The sequence below is a fragment of the Sus scrofa genome, chromosome 14 (genome assembly GCF_000003025.6).
Source record: "Sus scrofa isolate TJ Tabasco breed Duroc chromosome 14, Sscrofa11.1, whole genome shotgun sequence".
Classification (NCBI taxonomy): domain Eukaryota; kingdom Metazoa; phylum Chordata; class Mammalia; order Artiodactyla; family Suidae; genus Sus; species Sus scrofa.
In genome coordinates, this window is record NC_010456.5 from 10,256,613 (window position 1) to 10,278,887 (window position 22,275).

Here is a 22,275-nt window from a genome sequence, read left to right on the forward strand (position 1 = left end):
TTCTTAGATACCTCTTTATGCTCTTTCAGAGTAAATACTTGATGAGAATAGAGGTTGTTGTAGGTTTCCTAACTTGAGAAGCTAAAATTTAGCTCTTTGAATTCCAGGTCATCATATATTTAGATTCCTTACATTGGCCCTAAATGGCATAATGTGGATTGATTGGGCTTGGTCTCTGTTTGGAAGGAAAACTAATATTTGAACATTACTCACTGTCTCATTTAATTCTCAGAACTGTCTTGTCACTCCAGATGTAGAGAGGATAAATTCTATTTAACAGATGAGGAAATCGAGGTCCAGAGGATTGTTATATTTTATGAACCTGTAAGGTAAAAACAGGCAAAATTAGTAAGAACCACCATTCCTTCCTTCCTTCCTTTTTTTTTTTTTTTTTTTAAATCTAACACCAGGTAGAGAGTTTGGCTTCTTTTTTGGATTTTACTGTTGTTTTATATATTGTTTTGATTTGTTTGAGCCTCAGGGCATGATTGAATTCATGACACATACTACCATTATAGGTCATGGTGTGGCCCTCTCCTTAAGTAAATAAACACATTCATGTAGGTGTATAGTCCCATATGCATTAACTTTATTTGTATAATGTGTTCCCATTCACCTCTCCCTTCATAGATCACCATTTGAATGTGTTGTAATTTGTATTTTGGTTTTATGTACTGCTGTTATTTTATTTTATTTTTTTGTCTTTGCCTTTTCTAGGGCTGCACCCACAGCATGTGGAGGTTCCCAGGCTAGGGGTCTAATTGGAGCTGTAGCCACCGGCCTACGCCAGAGCCACAGCAACACAGGGATCCAAGCCGTGTCTGCGACCTACACCACAGCTCATGGCAATGCCAAATCCTTAACCCACTGAGCAAGGCCAGGGATCAAACCCGCAGCCTCATGGTTCCTAGTTGGATTCGTTAACCACTGTGCCACGACGGGAACTCCATGCTGTTATTTAATTGTGGCAAAATATCACATAACATTCACTCAGCCTTCCAACAATTTCCATGTGTACAGTACAGTTCTGCCAGCCACATACACAATGTTGTGCAGCAGAACCTCCCAATCCTGCATAGCTCAAACTCTATACCCACTGAATGGCAACTTCCTGCCTTCTTCCTCCCTCCAGTTCCTGCCAATCACAATTCTATTTTCTGTTTCTGTGAGGTTGACTACTTTATAGATGCCCCATGTAAGCAGAATTATGCAGTATTTATCATTCTGTGATTGCCTTATATCACTCAGCATAATACTCTCAAAGTTCATTCATGTAGCATGACAGGAGTTCCTTTTTTAAGGCTGAAAAGTATTGCTTTTTGTGTGCATGCACATGTGCGTGCCATAGACATACCACATTTTCTTTATTCGTTTATCAGTCAGTGGATATTTAGATTTCTTCTATCTCTTAGCTGTTGTGAACCATCTCTTTGAGATCCTGTTTTCCGTTCTTTTGGATATATGCCCAGATGCTGGATCATATGGCAATTTTTTTTTTTAAGGAACCCCTATACTGTTTTCAAAGCAGTTTGTATGCTGTATTTTTTTTTTTAACTTTACTGAAATAGACACAGAAAAGTGCACAAAAACACTAGTGCCATATCGCACAGCAGACACATCGGTCAAAAAATAGAACTTCCCACTCTTAAATCAACCCTTCTCATTCCTCCTCCCCATCACTTCTTTCTCCTTCCTCCCCTTATAAGCCTGTCTTCTAACACATGGTTTGGCCTGTAGTTTTAGAACTTTTTATAAATGGAATCATACAGTTAGTAGTCTGTGTCTGGCCTTTTTGCCCAGTTTATGTTTGTATAAATATTTGCTCACTTTCACTGCTATATAATGTTGTTTTGAAATACTATACCACAATTTATCCATTCTGGAGGTATTTGGTTGTTTCAGGGCTATTAATAATGCTGCTTGTCATGTTTTTTGGTGCATGTTGTTCTCATGAAATTATCATGCCATGGGGGTAGGCATTTAGTTTTAGTAGACAACACATTAAAAAAAAAAATCATCCTACCAATTTTGTTCTCATGGACATACGAAAATTCAGGCTGTTTGACACCTTTGCCAGTGCTTTGTGTTGTCAGTCCTTTTAAAATTTAAACATCTTCGAGGTTATAAGTGTATCTTATTGTGATTTTAATTTGTACTTTCTTGATTAACACTGAGGTTCAGCATGTTTTTATGTGTTTGGCCATTTAGATATCATCTTTGGTGAAGTGCCTACTAAAAATCTCTTGCATGTATTTTCTGCTCAGTTATTTGTGATATTCCTTCCTGATTTGTAAGCTTTACACTTTTTGAATGTGAACCCTTGTCAGTTATGTTATTGGAAGTATCTTCCATTTTATGACTTGCCTTTTCATTTTTCTGAATAGTGTATTTTGGCAAATAGGAAGTTAATATAATTCAGTTGTATCACGGTTTTCTCTTGGCTTATGCTTTATCTGTCCTGTATAAAAAATACTTCTCTACCCCAAAAGTCCAGGAAGATATATATTCCTATTATCTTGTAGATCTGTGCTCTCTAGTTAACAGTTCTCTGTGGCTATTTAAATTTTATATAATTAATTAAAATTAAATAAGATTTAAAGTTCACTTCCTTAGTCACAGTAATTACAGTTCAGGTGTTCAGTGACCACACATGATAGTGATTGCCATATTGGACAGCACAGATACAGACTATTTCCAGAAGGTCCTCTTGGACAGTGTTGTAGTATAAACATTCACACTTCTATTTCTGATTCACCTGGAATCAGTTTATATGAGTGGCTTGAGGTGTAGTAAAGGTCAAGGTTTATTTTATTGCATATGAATAGCCAATTGAGCAAAAGCTTTGAATGAAAAGACTGTCCTGCCTCAGCAGTGCCACCTTTTGTCTTAATTCAGGCCTGTTTCTGAGCCATCTATTCTATTCCACAGGTATATGTGTCAACTCTTAATGCAGATACCACACTGTCTTCATTACTTTGCTTTAAAATTTGGTCATGATATATAGTATCCTTTATATATTTATGGATTCTGTGTGTCTCTGTTGAAATATGTAATTTTGTTTTTGTGGACTGTGTTTTGGCCTTTTGGCTTTTTTTTGTTTGTTTTTTTGAGGGAGGTCCTTTTAGATCCACACCCAAGGCATATGGAAATTCCCAAGCTGCCAGCCTACACCACAGCCACAACAACACCAGATCTGAGCCAAATCTGTGACCTACACTACAGCTCATAGCAACGCCAGTTCCTTAACCCACTGAGCAAGGCCAGGGATAGAACCTGTGTGAGAATGGGATGCTAGTCGGGTTTGTTACCACTGAGCCACAGTGGGAACTCCTGGACTGTGTTTTTTAATGTATGTGAAAAATACTGTGCATCTCATTCCATGCCCTACTTTTTTCACTAAGAGATATGCTTTCAAGAACCTTCTGTCTTGCTGTGTGAGCATCTGTCTAACCCATTCTTCCTAACTTTTGCACCAAACTCCTCTCACCAGGTTAACTCCAGCCTCCCTTAACCATACTAACACCAGTTTTTATTTATTCTTTTTGCTATTATTTTTGTTCATTTAGAAAATTTTTATTGAATGCCTGTTAATATGCCAGGCACCATTATAGGTATTGGGATGAAGTGCTTCTAAATATACTATAGAAAATTTCTTATAACTATATTGTGTGATTAAGAAAATAGATTCTCTCTTAGTGATAACAGCAAGCTAAGAAAAAAAGGCAGGTGCAAAAAGCTGTGCAAGGAAAACCCAAATAGAAGCATTCTGGAAGGTGTCATGATTCTCTATGATTATAAGAGAGTTTTTAAAACAAATAAAATAGCCTTCTTTGACACTGATGCTTTCTTGTTCGAGTGGCACAATGTGAGGACATGGGATTGTGTTCCTTTTTCTTCACATTTGCTCAGTGTGCTTAGTTCATGTGGAAACAGTGCTGTCATGATCACTAAACATCCCTCCCCACTAAGGGAAAATCCTATACTTGGTAAGGAAGGGTCCAGTCTCTGCAGTTCACTAAGTCCACCACTCATGTACTGTTTTATGGCATCTTTCATTTATTACTGCTACTGTCATCTGTGCTGTTATTTTTGTTGTCATTGTTGATTGTCTTTAAAAATTCTTTCTCGTAATTTTAGTGGAGTTTGAGGTGAGAGTGCATGCTAATACATTATCCCATCTTTAACTTCCCAGCTATAAGTTTTTCCTTGTGTGGTATATGTTTATTTAACTGTTGGAAAGACACAGTAATTAAGTCCACTGACACTGCCAAACACTTCTCTGATTTGGTTTTAGATCATGTAATAGATCATGTTTAGACCCATATAGTTATTCTCAAGTCTTTAGGATAATGTTATTCTCCTGTTTTAGAATATACTTTCATATGCTTGTGCTTTTCTTTTCCTTATCATTAAATATAGTATGACCCAGATAGACCCAGTTTTTGCATAGAAAAAGGTGTGTGTGAGTTCCCATTGTGGCCCAGCAGTAATGAACCCAACTAGTATCCATGAGGATGTTTCCTGGTCTTGATCAGTGGGTTAAGGGTCTGGCATTGCTGTGGCTATGGTGTAGGCCGGCAGCTGCAGCTCCCATTCAACCCCAAGCCTGGGAGCTTCCATATGCCCTGGGTGCAGCCCTAAAAAGACGAAGAGAAAAGAAAATGTGTGTGTTTACACTTGGCTCTTTATATTGCTTATCTGAATTATATAGACCTTAATTTCTACCTTTTTTTTTTTTAATAGGGCCACACCCATGGCATATGGAGGTTGCCACACTCAGGGTCGAATCAGAGCTGTAGCCACTGGCCTACACCACAGCCACAGCAACACAGGATCCAAGCTGTGTCTGTGACCTACACCACAACTCACAGCAAAGTTGGATCCTTAACCCACTTCGTGAGGCCAGGGATCAAACATGCATCCTCATGGATCCTAGTCGGATTCGTTAACCACTGAGCCTCGAAGGGAACTCCTTTAATTTCTACTTTTGACTAGAGTTTTACATATGCAGGTTACCTAAAGGTGGAGACTCTATGTTATTAAATTTGTCTATACCTCTAGGACCTAGTATACATAGCATTATGGTCTCATGCTTAAATTAAAAACAACATTCATATTAAAAATTGAATTGCTATTTATTGTAGTTTTCTTGGAGGGTAACGTGACAAACCTTTTGAGACTGAGTAAGTAATTTTTCGTAGAAGATGTATGGAATTGCTTCTAAAGTGTTATTAGCATATACATAGTGAATAGATTGGGTTAACAAATTTAGTCTAAGAGTGTGGTTGTTATGAGACCAAGGTTCTGAGCTTGATTTTTCTCCTTCTGTATTCCCAGTGTGGACTGTGTTCTGTGGTATGCTCTTATATTGTCAACATTGGCAAATCTTCTCAATAGTAATTGATAGCTGCTATCAGAGCATCCAAATATAACTGTAACCATGAATGATCAATCCAGATAATCAAGCTACTGGAAAAAACAACCCAAAATATATGCTAACAACTTGATAATTCAATAAGGTTTTCTTTTTATAAGGAGAATAATAATAACTAATGGGCTACTGTTATTATCAAGTAATCATAAACATTTCGTTTGATAATTTACTTTTACTTAAAATAATTATCAATAACATCTTTTAAACTACTTTTCCATTGGTTTTTCTTTCAACTAGATATTTAATGTTTTTGTTGGAAAGATTTTTTGATTATGTGATGATGAATTAAAAGCAGGAATTCTGAACATGGTTATAATTCTCATTTTTGCTAAGGAGTTAGCGTTAACTGAAGAAGTTCACAGGTAGTGTCTTTATCCAATAGCTTAAACTGTATTCACTCACACCAATACTAAAGGAAATAAATCATTGGTGTGTGCTAGGCTCATAAGATAATTTAAGCAGGGTGTAAGCAGTTGTTGGTGGGACTGTGGGCTGAGCTTTGCTGAGTAATGCTGAATGTGAACATAATGAGTAATAGAGCTCTGCGACAGTGGGCTGTGCTTGAGGTGGAGGGAGGTCAGAGGATTAACCCTTACAACAGCGGGCAGAGAGAGGTGTGCCTCAGCCATCTGTTTCTGACAAGCTTTTCTTATTTAATCTTTACTTTTTAGGTGAAGTCCCTTTATGCTTAATGGTCCTCTGTTCTATTTAATATATTATCATAAATTAGTCATCAAATGATCAATATTTTAATGTCACTTTTCCTAATGAATTGGGCCTAATTATTAGGTTTTATTTATTAGCGCTTCCTTTTTTTTTCTTTTAAGCATTTATATTTAATTTTTAAAAGCCTTTAAATATAAAAACAAATATAATTGTATCTAAGATGCAAGGTCTTCTGGCATTTGATTACACGTTTGATTAATTTGATAAATTGCTCAACTGGTCCAAATATTTTTGTTTCCCTTTTAGAACAAAATCCAGTCTCATAGCAGAGGAGAATATAATGTTTACAGCACCTTTCAGAGCCATGAACCAGAGTTTGACTACTTGAAAAGTTTAGAAATAGAAGAAAAGATCAACAAAATTAGGTGGTTACCCCAGAAAAATGCTGCTCAGTTTTTATTGTCAACAAATGGTAAGTGTAAAGTTTTTATATTGCCCACTATGGACATGTGTCCTGAAGGATATTTTCCCCCTTGCAAAGAGGAATCGTTAAGAGCTCTCTGTAAACATTTTTTCCCATATAGAATGCAAACTCTTCTATCTTTCCTTGTTTATTCTCATGTAGTTTTTAAATTCTATGAAAGGGATCCTTGGGTGTCCATTTTCTTTTACCTTTGGATTTGAGTCAGATCCTGTTTCTGCCACTTCTTGGCTTAGTAGTCTTGAGCAGGTTACTAACATGGAAGCAGATTTTCCTAATCTGCAAACTGGAGATGGTAGTATCTACATTATAGTATGGTTGTGAATAGTGTGATGACTGCTAGTGTACATAGTGAGTGCTCAATAAACGTTAATTTCCTTTCCTCCTCCTTTGTAAGCATCCCTGACCCTCCAAAGAGTATTTCAAACTATGAGTACAAAACACTCTGTCAAAGGACAGTCCTTGTTTCAGGGTACTTTCTAGGAGAGCACTCTTACTTGATCCTTGTCCAAGAAGGATACAAACTGGAGTTAACTTATTGCTTTCTTCCCAGCAAGCTTTATGACTAGAATAAGCTTCTTAGACGGTTTTGCTTGTTTAGGAAAAGTTATTGGAGTTAGAATTGTGTGACCCTGCCAGAATTTAAAGTCCTTTATGACAAGTTGAGAATAGGGTCTTTTCTTTTTGTTCTTCTAAATTTTTTTTTCACCTAAGTTGTGACTTGGTTTATCCCTATAGATTGGGGTCTAAAAAGAGTCATTAAGGTGATTGAGGGATACTTTCAGGTGTTATGGGTAGCCATAGTCCGCAAAAATTTAGATTAAAAGTGTTTTGAGGCTGGCATAAGGATTGAGAAAGACCTCTTTTTTTCTCTTCTCCTTGGTATTAATAAAAGCAGATTTTAGCACCTAGACCTCACCATTCTCTATCACTGGCATAATATAAACTTAAGTGACTTTGGAGGTGACATAGTAGAAAATATTGAGTGCCTACTTCATCCACCTTAGGCCTTATCACCCATTGTATCAAATTTTTAGAAATGCATTCCACAGAATGATGCCAGTAGCTGACAACATAAATTTTTGCTTCCTCTTTGGTACTTATTTTTCTGAGTGTCAAGCTCTCCTCAACCAGCCCTCTGAAATTTGTACCCTTTTCTTTTCACATAAACTGCATTCCTCTCTCTTCTTCTTCTTCTTCTTTTTTTTTTTTTTTTTTTTTTTTGTCTTTTTGTCTTTTGTTGTTGTTGTTGTTGCTATTTCTTGGGCCGCTCCCGCGGCATATGGAGGTTCCCAGGCTAGGGGTCGAATCGGAGCTGTAGCCACCGGCCTACGCCAGAGCCACAGCAACGCAGGATCCAAGCCGCGTCTGCGACCTACACCACAGCTCACGGCAACGCCAGACCGTTAACCCACTGAGCAAGGGCAGGGACCGAACCCGCAACCTCATGGTTCCTAGTCGGATTTGTTAACCACTGCGCCACGACGGGAACTCCTCTCTCTCTTCTTCTTAAAAGGAAAACAAATAGAAATAATGATTTAAAGCTTGTAACTTTTATGGCGTATGTGTTTACTTATGTTGTATGTTGGCTTCTAATCTTGGTTCGGTTTCTCTCTCTCTCTCTCTCTCTCTCTCTCTCTTTTAGGGCCACATGTGCAGCCTATGGAAGTTCCCAGGCTAGGGGTCGAATCAGAACTGCAGCTGCCGGCCTTCACCACAGTCACAGCAACACCAGATCCAAGCCTCGTTTGTGACCTGCACTACAACTCAACAGCAACACTGGATCCTTAACCCACTGAACTAGGCCAGGGATCAAACCCACATCCTCATGGGTACTAGTCTGGTTTGTTACTGCTGAGCCACAGCAGGAACTCCTGGTTCAGTTTTGATTTATAAAAATAGCTATTTTAAATAGCATTTCAGATACTGCTCTTTTACATCAAATAATAGTTATACCATTTATATAGTTTCTACTTTGAAAGTAAATGTCCCAGGAAGTGTGTTTGTTCTTAATTTTGGAAGTTTACTTCTTACAGGCTAAATCATTTTACTTTTTATAAAGGGGGATTTTAAAATTACAATCTAAGCTAGAATAAATGAAGGCCCCCCCCCGCCAATTTACCCACCACCCAGCTTCCACACTTCTCAGGTCATCACTAATTGTGTTTCTCAGGTACTTCTTCCCCTTCTCCTCAGTATTATTTGGAAGCATCCTATTGTACTTCATTTATGTATTAAATCTTAAAATATCTTCCAGTTTTCATTTATGTCCACATATGTCTTTCATGCAGGCTTCCATGTGCTCCTCTGTGATTTGAAATAATCAAGACATTGTAATAACCAGACGAGCCTTTCTAGACACTAAACTATCAAATCTCACTGGAAGTAGAAACCACTGGCACCTCCAGTGGTTGAGTCAGAGCTCTTTGTGGTGTTTTTCCGTAGACAGAATTACCAATGTTTCCCAAATAGGATTACTGTGTGAATTTGAAAAGTCATTTTTAAGAACACTACACAATGCATTTGTAGGTTTTTGTCTTTTTGTTGTGATTGCTGTTAATGAATACTAAGTAAAATATAACTTTTGGGGTGGGAGGCTGTATTATTTTTTGTGTTGAAAACAGAGTCTAGGGTTCTAGAGAATAGAACAAATATGGAAATTTTATAAACTGTTGTGCCTGGGAATGGTGGAATAGAAAAAGGGTGGGAGGAGTAGGACTTGAGCTGTATCTGAAAAGCTTTATTCTTTCAAAAGAGAGCAATTTTGCAGAAATATCAACAAATATTAAATCTGAGCAATGCCTTTATTATTTGGTATGGTTTTGTCTGTGAGATACATCACAACAATACCTTCTCTCCACCCCTCCCCCAAATGTAATGAGTCTTTAGACTCACAAAAGGATTAGAAACTACTGGGGCAGAATGGTGGAAAGCAAAACCAAACATTCCAACTTTGAACGACCAAAATTAATCTTAGTTTCATCTTTGCATTGGCTTTCCATGATCATTATAAACCACTCAGTGTTTCCCAGATTGTTTTTAGTTACATAACTTCATAGTCTCTTCTTATAACTTTATTCATTTAATGTTTCAAGTAGTTTTGCTCTTTCTCTTTAATCTTCTTTTGCCTTTCTCTGAATTCTCCTCAGTTTCTCTACATTGTAAAAATGTCCAGCTCTAATCTGTTGACCATAGGTATTTGAATATATGAAAATACAAAGTTTACTTGAAAGAAGCTTGTGTTTTAACAGCTTATTAATAAGAAGCCTTTTGTATTTTACATCAAAGCTGCATGCTCACAAAGGAAGCTTTGTTTTATGCATCCCAGACCTGTTTGTGGTGAGGGGAACACTGGGGACTTTGGACACTTCTTTAGTCATTAGTGTTCAAATGTAGGGAAACACTGTAGAGCAGTGGTCTTCACTTTTTGGAAATAACAGATTTCTTTAAGGAATCTAATACTCTCCTTCACACAAAGTGAATATATTCACACAGTCTTGCATACAGTTTATGGAGTTTGATTATTCTCATGTACCTCTAAATTGGGCCTGAAACTCCAGATTAAAAAGGCACTACTGCAGAGCATAAGAATTTTGCTTTTCTTTTTTTAATTCCCAACCTGCCTTGTTCCCAAACACTGCACTGAAATTATGTAATACTTCCCGATCCTTTGTTCATGCCATTGATTTTTTTATCTTTTTTAAAAATGATTTTTATTTTTTCCATTATATTTGGTTTACAGTTTTGTCAGTTTTCTACTGTACAGCAAAGTGACCCAGTCTCTCTCTTACACACACACACACACACACACACAGAGGTCATTCTTTTTCTCACATTATCCTCCATCACAAGTGACTAGATATATAGTTCCCTGTGCTATACAGCAGAATCTCATTCCTTATCCACTCCAAATGCAATAGTTTGCATCTATTAACCCCAGACTCCCACTCCATCCCACTCGCTCCCTTTTGGCAAGTACAAGTCTATTCTCCAAGACCATGAGATTTTCTGTGGAAAGGTTCATTTGTGCCATATGTTAGATTCCAGTTACAAGCTATAAGTGGTATCATATGGTATTTGTCTTTCTCTTTTTGACTTAGTTCACTTAGTATGAGAGTCTCTTGTTCCATCCATGTTGCTGCAAATGGCAGTATTTTCTTTTTTATGGCTGAGTAGTATTCCATTGTGTATATATACACACACACATCTTCTTAATCCATTCATCTGTTGATGGACATTTAGGTTGTTTTCCATGTCTTAGCTATTGTGAATAGTGCTGCAATGAAAATACAGGTGCATGTGTCTTTTTCAAGGAAAGTTTTGTCTGGATATATGCCCAAGAGTGGGATTTCTGGGTGATATGGTAGTTCTGTATTTAGTTTTCTGAGGTCCCTCCATACTGTTCTCCATAGTGGTTGTACCAATTTACATTCCCACCAACAGCGTGTGAGGGTACCCTTTTCTCCACACTCTCTTCAGCATTGGTTATTTGTTGACTTGTTCGTGATGGCCATTCTGATTGGTGTGAGGTGGTACCTCATAGTAGTTTTTTGATTTGCATTTCTCTAATAATCAGGGATGTTGAGCGTTTTTTTCATGTGCCTGTGGCCATCTGTATATCTTCTTTGGAGAAATGTCTATTCAGGTCTTTTGCCCATTTTTCAATTGGGTCATTGGTGGTTTTGCTGTTGAGTTGTATAAGTTGTATATTTTAGAGATTAAGCCCTTGTCAGTTGCATCATTTGAAACTATTTTCTCCCATTCCATAGGTTGTCTTTTTGGGGTTTTTTTATGGTTTCCTTTTGTTGTGCAAAATCTTGTCAGTTTGATTAGGTCCCATTGGTTTATTTTTGCTTTTATTTCTGTTGCCTTGGGAAACTGACCTAAGAAAACATTTGTAAGGTTGATGTCAAGAGAATGTTTTGCTTGTTTTCTTCTAGGCGTTTGAGGGTATCTTGTGTTATGTTTAAGTCTTTAAGCCATTTGAGTTTATTTTCATGCATGGTGTGAGGGTGTGTTCGTTTCATTGATTTACATGTGGCTGTCCAGTTTTCCCAGCACCACTTGCTGAAAAGACTGTCTTCTTCCTATTTTATATTCTTGCCTCCTTTGTCGAAGATTAATTGACCGTAGGTGTCTGGGTTTGTTTCTGGGTTCTCTAGTCTGTGGCATTGGTCTTTATGTCTGTTTTGGAACCAGTACCACACTGTCTTGATTACTGTAGCTTTGTAATATTGCCTGAAGTGTGGGAGAATTACGCTTGGTTTTTGTTCCTCAGGATTGCTTTGGCAATTCTGCGTCTTTCATGGTTTCATGTAAATTTTTGGATTGTTTGTTCAAGTTCTATGAAAGATGTCATGGATAATTTAATAGGGATTATATTGAATCTGTTGATTGCTTTGGGTAGTATATGTGCCATTGATTTTTTTTTTTAAGTCTCTTAAGTCACAAATTTTATCACTTTAAAATTGTTTTGAAGTTTATTATAAAAAACTACTTATTCAATTTTTTTTTTTAAAGAATTTTCTTCCTATGACACTATTAGGAACTAAAGGGTGATTACTTCAGATTTGAAATATTTGACAAGTATAGAATGATTTCTTTTTTGTTTTGTCTTTTTTGCTGTTTCTTGGGCCGCTTCCATAGCATATGGAGATTCCCAGGCTAGGGGTCTAATCGGAGCCGTAGCCATCAGCCTACGCCAGAGCCACAGCAACGTGGGATCCGAGCCGTGTCTGTGACCTACACCACAGCTCACGGCAACGCCGGATCATTAACCCACTGAGCAAGGGCAGGGACCGAACCCGCAACCTCATGGATCCTAGTCAGATTTGTTAACCACTGCGCCATGATGGGAACTCCTAGAATGATTTCTTAATCTGGATCTTTTTTTTTTTTTTTGTCTTTTGTCCTTTTAGGGCCATAGCCGTGGCATATGAAGGTTCCCAGGTTGGGGGTCGAATTAGAGCTCTTGCTGCCAGCCTATGCCAGAGCCATAGCATTGCAGGATCCGAGCCACATCTGTGGCCTACACCACAGCTCACGGCAACGCCGGATCATTAACCCACTGAGCGAGGCCAGGGACCGAACCCGCAACCTCATGGATCCTAGTCAGATTTCGTTAACCACTGCGCCATGACAGGAACTCCCTGGATCTTTAATAAGGAGGAGACTTTGAACAGGCCATAAGATAATTGGGGGGGAGGGGTCCCATCCTATTGTCTTGAGATAATTTCTCCCAAAATGTAGAATTTAGGCTTGACTCATTTATAGTATAGATTTTGGGGACAAGTTAAATATTTTAAAATGTATCATTCTTTACCTAAATTATACAAATATATATATAAACTAAATAGCATATAGAAAACACAAAACAACTGCAGCATAACTCTAAGAAAGATCACATAGGGTTCAGGTGGAATACTAGATTACAAGTTAATAAAATGAGCAGTTTTTCTCTATACACTTCATCTCTGCAAAGGACGTCAGCAGTGCAGCTTGGTATGCTTGTCTCCACCAGGCAGAGCGAGGTGGCCGGGCTGGAGGACTCCCTGTTCCCTCTCTGTGTGAGTCCCTCAGGGTGCCTTTATGTACTGTTTTCAAACTGTGTTATACCCATTTGCTTAGAAGGGCCATTAAGATGTGATACTTTGATAAATGAGTGCAATTAGAGGATTTAAACACAAAGTATTAAACAAATGTGAGTCTGTAGTGATATATATGGTTGATTAAATAAATAAGAAGGAAGTATGCTTCTTACAAAGGAAAAATCCAAATAATATATGGGTGGATACTCCTCCCTTCAGGGACTGTAACTTAATTGTCCTTTTAAGGGTGGTCTAGACTTACTGACTCACTTCCAAAGACTAGAGTACAGCAAGGGGAGAAAATAGTAACTGTGTAGTGGAGAAACCTGGCAGTTACTTCCTTAATCAGTGAGCAAATCTAATATCATCAGTGTAAAAGTCATGTTGATACTATGTATACCTCCATTCTACCTCTGGTAGTCTTCCTGAAAACTGGTGATCCCAGTCTGATCATGAGGAAACAGCAGATGTGGTCGGTTGAGGGACGTTTTGCCCAATACCTGTCACCACTGCTTCTTAGAACTGTCAGGATAATGAAAAATACAGAAAGTTTAAGAAATTGTTAACATCAGAGAGACTAAGGAAACTTGATAGCTAAATACAGTGTTGTTTGGATCTTGGAACAGAAAAGCGGTGTTAGTGGAAAACCTGGTGAAATCTGGTAAGGTCTGGAGTTTAACGGTAATGTAGACTATTAATTTCTTAGTTTTAACAAATGTAGTGTAGTTGGCATAAGATGCTGACATTAGAAAAAACTGGGCGAAGAAATATATGGAAACTCTCAATGCTCCTTGCCACTTTTCTGTAATTCTAAACTTATTTCAGAATTAAAGCTATTTTTAAAAGTATTATTTTATATATTCTTCATAGCTAGAAATTTTGTCTGGAAGGACTTGGAGATGTATGCTTTTAATCAGTAGATGCTTTTCAGGCACTGTTACGTATTTGAATTGAGTCCCTAATGCAACAGAGGAAAAGAAAGATTTTAAACAGAGCCATCCAAGCCTGTGAAGAAATTTAAATTTGTGGGGTCTTTGATAGCATCTGCAAAGAAGTGTGGGACCAAGGGAGATAGCTATTCCTTATCATTTTTATTCTAAGTAGTAGTTAGGTTATCTTAACTGACTTTGTTGTTTGCGTAAAAATTAAACTTAAGCATTATATATATATGTGTGTGTGTGAACTCATACATATAAAATCTTTTTCCCCTCTAGCTTTATTTTTGAGGGATAAGGACTTGGCTGTGACTTGATTTTAATATCAAATGGAATTTTATGAGTGCCATTAACATAAATTTGCAATTTCTGCACTATATTTCTGTAGGTATTTTTTATTCACCTTTAATAGGAAATTTGTTTTTTATTAAGTCAGATCAGGGATTTTATCCTTGGGATCCTTTGGGATCAAATAGGAAACAGTATGTTTAAATATATTGTAAAATGTTTTTCTTCTATCAGTTTTACTCTCATTTTTATTTTTTCTTTTTTTGAGAATCTTCTTTGTTTCCTCCCCAGATAAAACAATAAAATTATGGAAAATCAGTGAAAGGGACAAAAGACCAGAAGGATATAATTTGAAAGAGGAAGATGGAAGGTATAGAGATCCTACTACAGTCACTACACTACGTGTAAGTACATAAGAAAAAATGATTCTAATTATGATGCTCCATGTTCTATACTCATACGTATTTGAGATCCTCAGCAGAACATGAATAGGAATAATTTTAAAATTTGCCCCTTCCCAGGATTCTGTAACCAGATAGAACATTTAAAAACTTATTTTTTTATTTTTTTTTTAATGGCCACACCTGGGATATATGGAAGTACCCGGGCCAGGGATTGAATCTGAGATGCACCTGTGACTTACACTGCAGTCAGATTCTTTACCCAGTGCACCATGGCAGGAACTCCAAAAACTCTATTTTAAATAGACCCTGACCTACGTCTCAGGGGCTGAACCAGGACTCAGTCCAAGACTGTGTCTTATACTATGCCACACTCTTTTTGGCTGTCATGGTTTGAATGTCAGCTATTAAAAGGTTAGGTTTCAAGATTAACTTTCTTTGGAGATCAAAAAAGTAGAAATGGAGTAAATCTTCTAGTTGCAGTTTAAAAATACCAAGAATTAGACGCTTTGGGCTAATTTCCTTTTAGCCACTTAAATTTAAATCATAAACATTTATTAGCTTTGCAGGTCTTTCAAGCAAAAGATTGAAACTAGGAAAAACTGCAAATTCTGATAGTATTGCTTGCTATCTGTAAAAGAAGGTAAACTCTCCAAATTTTTTTGTTTTTTTCTTCCCATTTCAACACTTTGAATAAAGGATCAACATTATTTACTTTATAAAACAAAATTTGTGTAATGTACCTTTTTATGTTCCCTCAAAAACTAGAGTAATGAAATGTTCTGAACCTTCAGTTCTCTTGTAAACAATGAACATTTTTTAATCATTGTTTTTCATGTGTCTTATTGACAGGTGCCGGTCTTTAGGCCCATGGATCTAATGGTTGAGGCCAGTCCTCGAAGAATATTTGCCAATGCTCATACATATCACATCAACTCAATTTCTATTAATAGTGATTATGAAACATATTTATCTGCAGATGATTTGCGGATTAATCTTTGGCATCTGGAAATTACAGACAGGAGTTTTAGTATCCATTTGGTTTCTCTTTTTGGTGTTTGGTAAAGAAGGCATATTGTGCCCATGATGGATTTATTTTCATCTCTCCTTAGTGTATTTTGATTCCTTCTTTTTATAGTGGCTCCTTTTTTTGTACTACTTTTCTTTATGTATAAGTGATTAAACACTGGGGGAAGTTATTCAATGAAAGGCATAATTTAGTAATTTATAAATTGGAATTTTTAGAAATTCATCTAATGTATCTATGAAAATAGACTTTTTTTCCCTTTTTTTTCTTTTTAGGGCCAAACTTGCAGAATATGGAAGTTCCTAGGCTAGGGGTTGAATCATAGCCACAGCTGCCGGTCATAGCAACACCAAATCCCAGCCATAGCTCATGGCAATGCTGGGTCATTAACCCATTGAGCGAGGCCAGGGATCAAACCCACGTGCTCATGGGTACTAGTCAGATTCATTACCTCTGAGCTACAATGGGAACTCCAAGACATTTTTTTCAAATAGTTGAGTTTTTTGTAACAAAAACAATCACATGGAGATTTATTTTTTAAAATACTATTTATAAAAATACTCATTAAGATTGGGAAAAGAAATTCACGAAGAGTCGTGATGAACAAATGTATAAATACTTCTTCAAACCCCATTTTCATTGTTTATGTTAACTTCCTGAAATTTTGCTGTGCCTCTACAAGTGTGTGATATGTGTGTGTATATATGCGTGTGTGTGTACATCTGCATATGCTACATACATTATATAAATATAGAAGTGTGTATATACATGTTTGCTTTTAAGTAAGTTGTTGATGAGTGTTAGTTATTAATATTATGTTATGTCTTTCCAAATAGGACCATTTAAAAAAATTAACACTTTATTATAATTCATACTCTACCCATACACGCATACCTTGGAAATATTACAGGTTCAGTTCCAGACCACCACAATAAAGTAAATACCGTAATAAAGCAAGTCACATGAATTGTTTGGTTTCTCAGTATATATAAAAGTTAGTACTCTACTGTAGAATATTAAAGTGTGCAGTAACATTGTCTAAAAAGAAAAACTAATGTATATATACTACCTTTTAAAATATTTTTAAAACGCTAAAAAATGTTAACCATTATCTGAACATTCAGTGCGTCGTAATCTTTGGAGAGGCTTGCTTTGATGTTGAGGGCTACTGAATGATCACGGTGGTGGTTGTTGAAAGTTAGGGTAGCTGTGGCAATTTCTTCGAAATAAGATAACAATGAGGTTTGCCACCTCAATTGACGACTCCTTTCATGAATGATTTCTCTGTAGTCTGCAGTGCTGTTTGACAGCATTGTATCCTTAGTAGAACTTCCTTAAAAACTGGAGTCAGTACTCTCGGACCCTGATGCTGCTTTTATCAATTAAGTTTATATACTGTTCTAAGCCCCTGTTTGTCCTTTCAACAATTTATTAAATTTGCCATCTTATGGGTGCAATTTCATGGCACTCCAAAACAATTACAGTAGTAACATCAGAGATCACTAATCACAGATCACCGTAACAAATATAATAATGAAAAGTTGAAATATTGTGACAATTACCAGTAGTGATACAAAGACATAAAATGAGCAAATTCTGTTGGGAAAATGGCACCAGTAGACTTGCTTAATGCAAGGTTGCTGCAAACCTTCCATTTGTAAAAAAAGTGGATCTGTGAAGCTCAGTGAAAGCAAAGCACAATGAAACAGAGTTGGCCTGTAGTGTATCAAAAGAGTGTTTTCCTGTATCTTTAGCAGTCTAGTTAGTGAAAAGTTCTCTTGCTGCCTGAGTAAACTTAAGCATTTTTTTCATAATTATCAACCATTTGTGTTTCTTCTTGTTTTCCAAATTTTTCTTTGGATTTGCATATATTCTTACTGGAGTTTTTTGGTTTTTAAGCACCTTTTTTATATTAAGTAAATCAGCTCCACTGTGTGCAGTTTCCACCTTTTGTCCCCATCTCTTTTGGAAAGTACACTAAGTTCTTAATATTCAGGAAGATAGCTTATCAGTCTCTTCTTTATGGCTTCTGGAATTTGTATCATATGCAGAAAAAAAGACGTCTACATTCTAAGATGATTTAAAGTTTGCCCATGTTTTTCTCCAAGGTTATTTTTCAAGCATTAAAAGTTTTGATCCCTCTAGGATTTCTGTTCATATAAGGAGTAGTATGCAACTTAGAATTAATATTTATGCTTAGGTCTATGAATGAATCTTAGATTTGAGTAATATAAAGGTATACTTGACCTTTTTTCAAGTGGAAATTCCTTAATAAAATGCTGTCAAGATATTGTGGATATCAAGCCTGCCAATATGGAAGAGCTGACAGAGGTGATTACAGCAGCAGAATTCCATCCAAACAGCTGTAACACATTTGTATACAGCAGCAGTAAAGGAACTATTCGGTTATGTGACATGAGAGCATCTGCCCTCTGTGATAGGCATTCTAAGTGTAAGTTTATTGCACCTTACTTTCAAATGATAACATTTTCTGCTTGTATTTGAAAGTGGTAACTACATTTACATAGGTTTACAAGTCTTAAACCTTCTATACCCTTTGATAAGCTGCCTGACTCCACATGAGGGGCATCATAGTTATTCTGCTGGCAAAATGTAGAAGGCTATCTCAGGGGCATATCTTTTGAGTCTCAATGGATATTATTTTTAATGGAATGCTACGCTTTGGAGACTTGGGTTGGGTTCTCCAATACTGTATTCAAGTAGAGCAATTCTTTTCTTTCCTGCCTCCTTTCTTTTTGTCCTTCCCCTCCTTTCTTTCTGTTTTGAGCTTTCTAGGAAGATTTCTTCTGAGAAGAGGTTTCTTTGGCTTTAAAAGACAAGTTTGAAAAGTACCAAGTTAAAAAATTAAGGGGTTGTGTTATTCTTATCTTCATGTTGTTGACTATTTTTAAAACTCATGAAGATTGGTATATGCCTGTTACCAAAGTAATTTTACCTGGGCACTGAAAATTAAAATGCAGGTATGAGTTGGACTGGTGAATGGTGTGTCTCATGGTGACGGTACAGGCAGTGTGTGTGAGGTGTAAGCAGAACTTCAGACCTAGTGCACTGAAGTCAGACATCCTGAGTGAGTCTGGTTCTGTCTAATTAGCTGCATGTCTGCGAGGTGCCACACGCATATTTTGGCATCTTCAACTTCAGTATTAAGTCATTCTCATTAAACTTTCAGGAAGGTTATGTTCTTAGAGCCAGAGAGGTGTTTTTCAATTCTTTATTAACCTGTCATTTTTAGAATGGTTTTTTTTTTTTTTTTGAGCAAATCTTTTTGTTCAAGCCAGAATATTTACAAGTTGTGTGCCCCCCCCCCTTTTTTTGCTTGTTTTCAGTGTTTGAAGAACCTGAAGATCCCAGTAACAGGTCTTTTTTTTCTGAAATCATCTCTTCAATTTCTGATGTAAAATTCAGCCATAGTGGTCGGTATATGATGACTAGAGACTATTTGTCAGTCAAAATTTGGGACTTAAATATGGAAAACAGGCCTGTGGAAACATATCAGGTATTTGCAATTTTTTCCTTTCAAAGAGTATGTAACCCATTTATTTACTTTCAAATATTTATAGAGAAGGATTTTGCGCTCTATGTTAATCCTGGTACAGTGTGTATTCGTCTTGAGGCTTTTTCCTTCAGGGATCCAGGAGTATGCTGCTTCTCCTTATGTTAACCTTATTTATACTTTCAGAGGTTGGGTTGTCTATTCATTTTTGCAGTTAAAGTGTAAAGCCACCAGTTTGGTTCAATAGTGACAGCTTTTTTCCCCCTGCTTTCTCTACATTTAAAGTGGGGATGGTGGAGTTCCTGTTGTGGCTCAGTGTAATGAACCCAGCTAGTATCCATGAGGATGCAGGTTTGATCCTTGACCTCGCTCTGGGTTAAGGATCTGATGTTGCCGGAAGCTGCAGTGTAGTTCACAGATACAGCTCAGATCCCAAGTTGCTGTGGTATAGGCCAGCATCTGCAGCTCTGATTCAACCCCTAGCCTGGGAATTTCCATATGCCACATGTGTGGCCCTAAAAATAAGCAAAAAAAGGGGGAGGTGGATGGAAGAGCACTCTGTTAAATTCTGGGGTGGGGAAGATGATCGGAGAGAATGACCAAGACTAGCAGAGGTGTCCCAGTTGGCGTATCAGCGGTAGTAGTTGAATCAGAACTTAACTTTGATGTGCGGAGTCAAGTGGACTGGCATTCTCCTTTTGGCTAAACTGTTGTCTTAAGCTAAAGCAGAAAGGCTTGTGCAAAACCAGCAGACAGCTGTAAGAGCTGTAGGATGTCACTTCTGAATTCTCTTCTTGTCAGCCAAGCCACTACCACTGATCCCTACCCCTTCCTTCTGAAGAAGAGAATGAAGATGTGAACAGAGTGAGGAACCGAGTGAGGAACCAGCAGAAACCTGGGTAGCCCCTGAGCCACAGCGGAGAGAACACTTAACACTCCTTTAAGAGCACAGAATTTAGGAAGGGTACCTTCTTTATGTTTGTATGTTCTCAGTAAAATCAGAATCTTCCTCAAACATTTTTTTACTCCTTTGAAAAACATAAACCACTTAAGATTCTCCTAAACGGTATTTGAAATTTCAAAATAAATGGTACCTTGAAATAACAACAAAGGGATATAATGCTTTTATATTGTGACTGCCAAGATTCTGATCCTCACTATCATCACCCCCCCACTCCCAATGAGAATAATTGATCTGAACCTTAACTTCATACTCTTAAACTATTTGGTGAGAAATCCTGTATATGCAGTCTAAAACTCGGCTGAATTATTATGATTTACCTAATTTCACCTGATTTGCAGTCATCCTACTGTGCTGAATTAGAGTAGTGATTGGGAGTAGAGTCACGTCGTACTCAAATGTGTCATGGAAATTCACCTGTTCTTGTTGAATTTGTATAAGCATCTAGCTGAGTTGTGTGTGGTTTAAGTACGATTTTGATGTTGTTACTTTTTTACCTTACATGCTCACTGTGGATCCTAATCCCGCATGAGTTGCAGTTTCTCTATGATAACACATTCTCACTTACCGTCACATAGATGTGATCGGGATCATTCCACTAAATGTTGAAGTGGACACTTAAAATGGCTTTAGGTTGTTTTATAAAGAATAGAGAATTCTAAGCATTTAGAAGAGGTTCTCTTTAAGTAAAAAAGAAGAGTGAGATAGACTCCTTTTTTCCCTTATCATTGCAACAAATACTTTGGACTTACCTTTGTGATTAAAATAGGAATGTATTGTTTCTCAAAATACTTATTAAATAACAAATTTATTTTCTAGTTTATCCCTTTCTGAAATACTAGTGAGCGAATATAGAATTATACCTCAAAAAACAGAGCTACATTTTCATTAGCTTTAGATACTGTATAAATAATACCAAGTATATCAACTATTTCCATGATGCATGCCTAGGGTATAACCCTGTAGTTATCACCAAATAGGGCATGGTCATGTGTTGTCACTTCAGTTATTTATATCTCCAAAGTGGTAGTTAAAAAGGAAGTAAAGTCACAGTATTGCATGTTTTTTAGTCAACAAGTGTTAGCAAATTTAAATATTCCTATAATCTTTAATTAGTCTCTTATCTGTGCCATTGTAAAATGTTTTCTATCTTAAATATTTTAGTCAAGCTTGTAAAGAGTACATGTGCCATGGCTAGAAAGTCATTTTTGGAGTTCCCGTCGTGGCACAGTGGTTAACGAATCCGACTAGGAACCATGAGGTTGCGGGTTCGATCCCTGCCCTTGCTCAGTGGGTTAACGATCTGGCGTTGCTGTGAGCTGTGGTGTAGGCCGCAGACGAGGCCTGGATCCTGCATTGCTGTGGCTCTGGCATAGACTGGTGGCCACAGCTCCGATTAGACCCCTAGCCTGGGAATCTCCATATGCCGCGGGAGCAGCCCAAGAAATGGCAAACAGACAAAAAAAAAAAAGAAAGAAAGAATTTAGTCATTTTTCTCTCTTGTACAATATGAAAGTGTTCATGGAATAAGCCTCAGATGTTTGTAAAAGGATAAAATGCCTTTATTGTTTCTCAGAGAATTGAGTTTTAATGAGATTTTAAAGTATGTATATATATCTATGTATATATATACCTTTACAGAAAATACAGACTTAGTAGATCATTTTCCAAATTCAGGAGCAGCACAACTTAAGGTGAAAACTAAATATATATGTAATATACTTACGTTTTTGTTTGTTCCCCAGGTGCATGAATACCTCAGAAGTAAACTTTGTTCACTGTATGAAAATGACTGCATATTTGACAAATTTGAATGTTGTTGGAATGGATCTGACAGGTAAACTGATTCTAATTTGAACCAAGCCTCTTGTTAAAATGTGAATTTTATTAGAGGAAAGAAATTTACTATTTCAGCTCTTCTAGTATGGCTGCCACATTAAAAATTTGGCAAGGACTTCCCGTTGTGGCTCAGTGGTTAACG

The 22,275-nt window shown here is 37.0% G+C and overlaps 1 protein-coding gene across 6 annotated transcripts in view; it reads left to right on the plus strand.

Annotated features, from left to right (window-relative positions):
* The window catches only part of PPP2R2A (protein phosphatase 2 regulatory subunit Balpha), an 88,354-nt gene that overhangs the window by 61,225 nt on the left and 4,854 nt on the right, over nucleotides 1-22,275 (plus strand). For all 6 annotated transcript variants that reach the window (NM_001164020.1, XM_021072095.1, XM_013982663.2 and 3 more), the window contains 6 exon segments: nucleotides 6,407-6,572; nucleotides 14,683-14,795; nucleotides 15,645-15,822; nucleotides 18,107-18,271; nucleotides 19,167-19,336; nucleotides 22,040-22,131. In NM_001164020.1, the coding sequence (NP_001157492.1) occupies nucleotides 6,407-6,572; nucleotides 14,683-14,795; nucleotides 15,645-15,822; nucleotides 18,107-18,271; nucleotides 19,167-19,336; nucleotides 22,040-22,131 (884 nt within the window).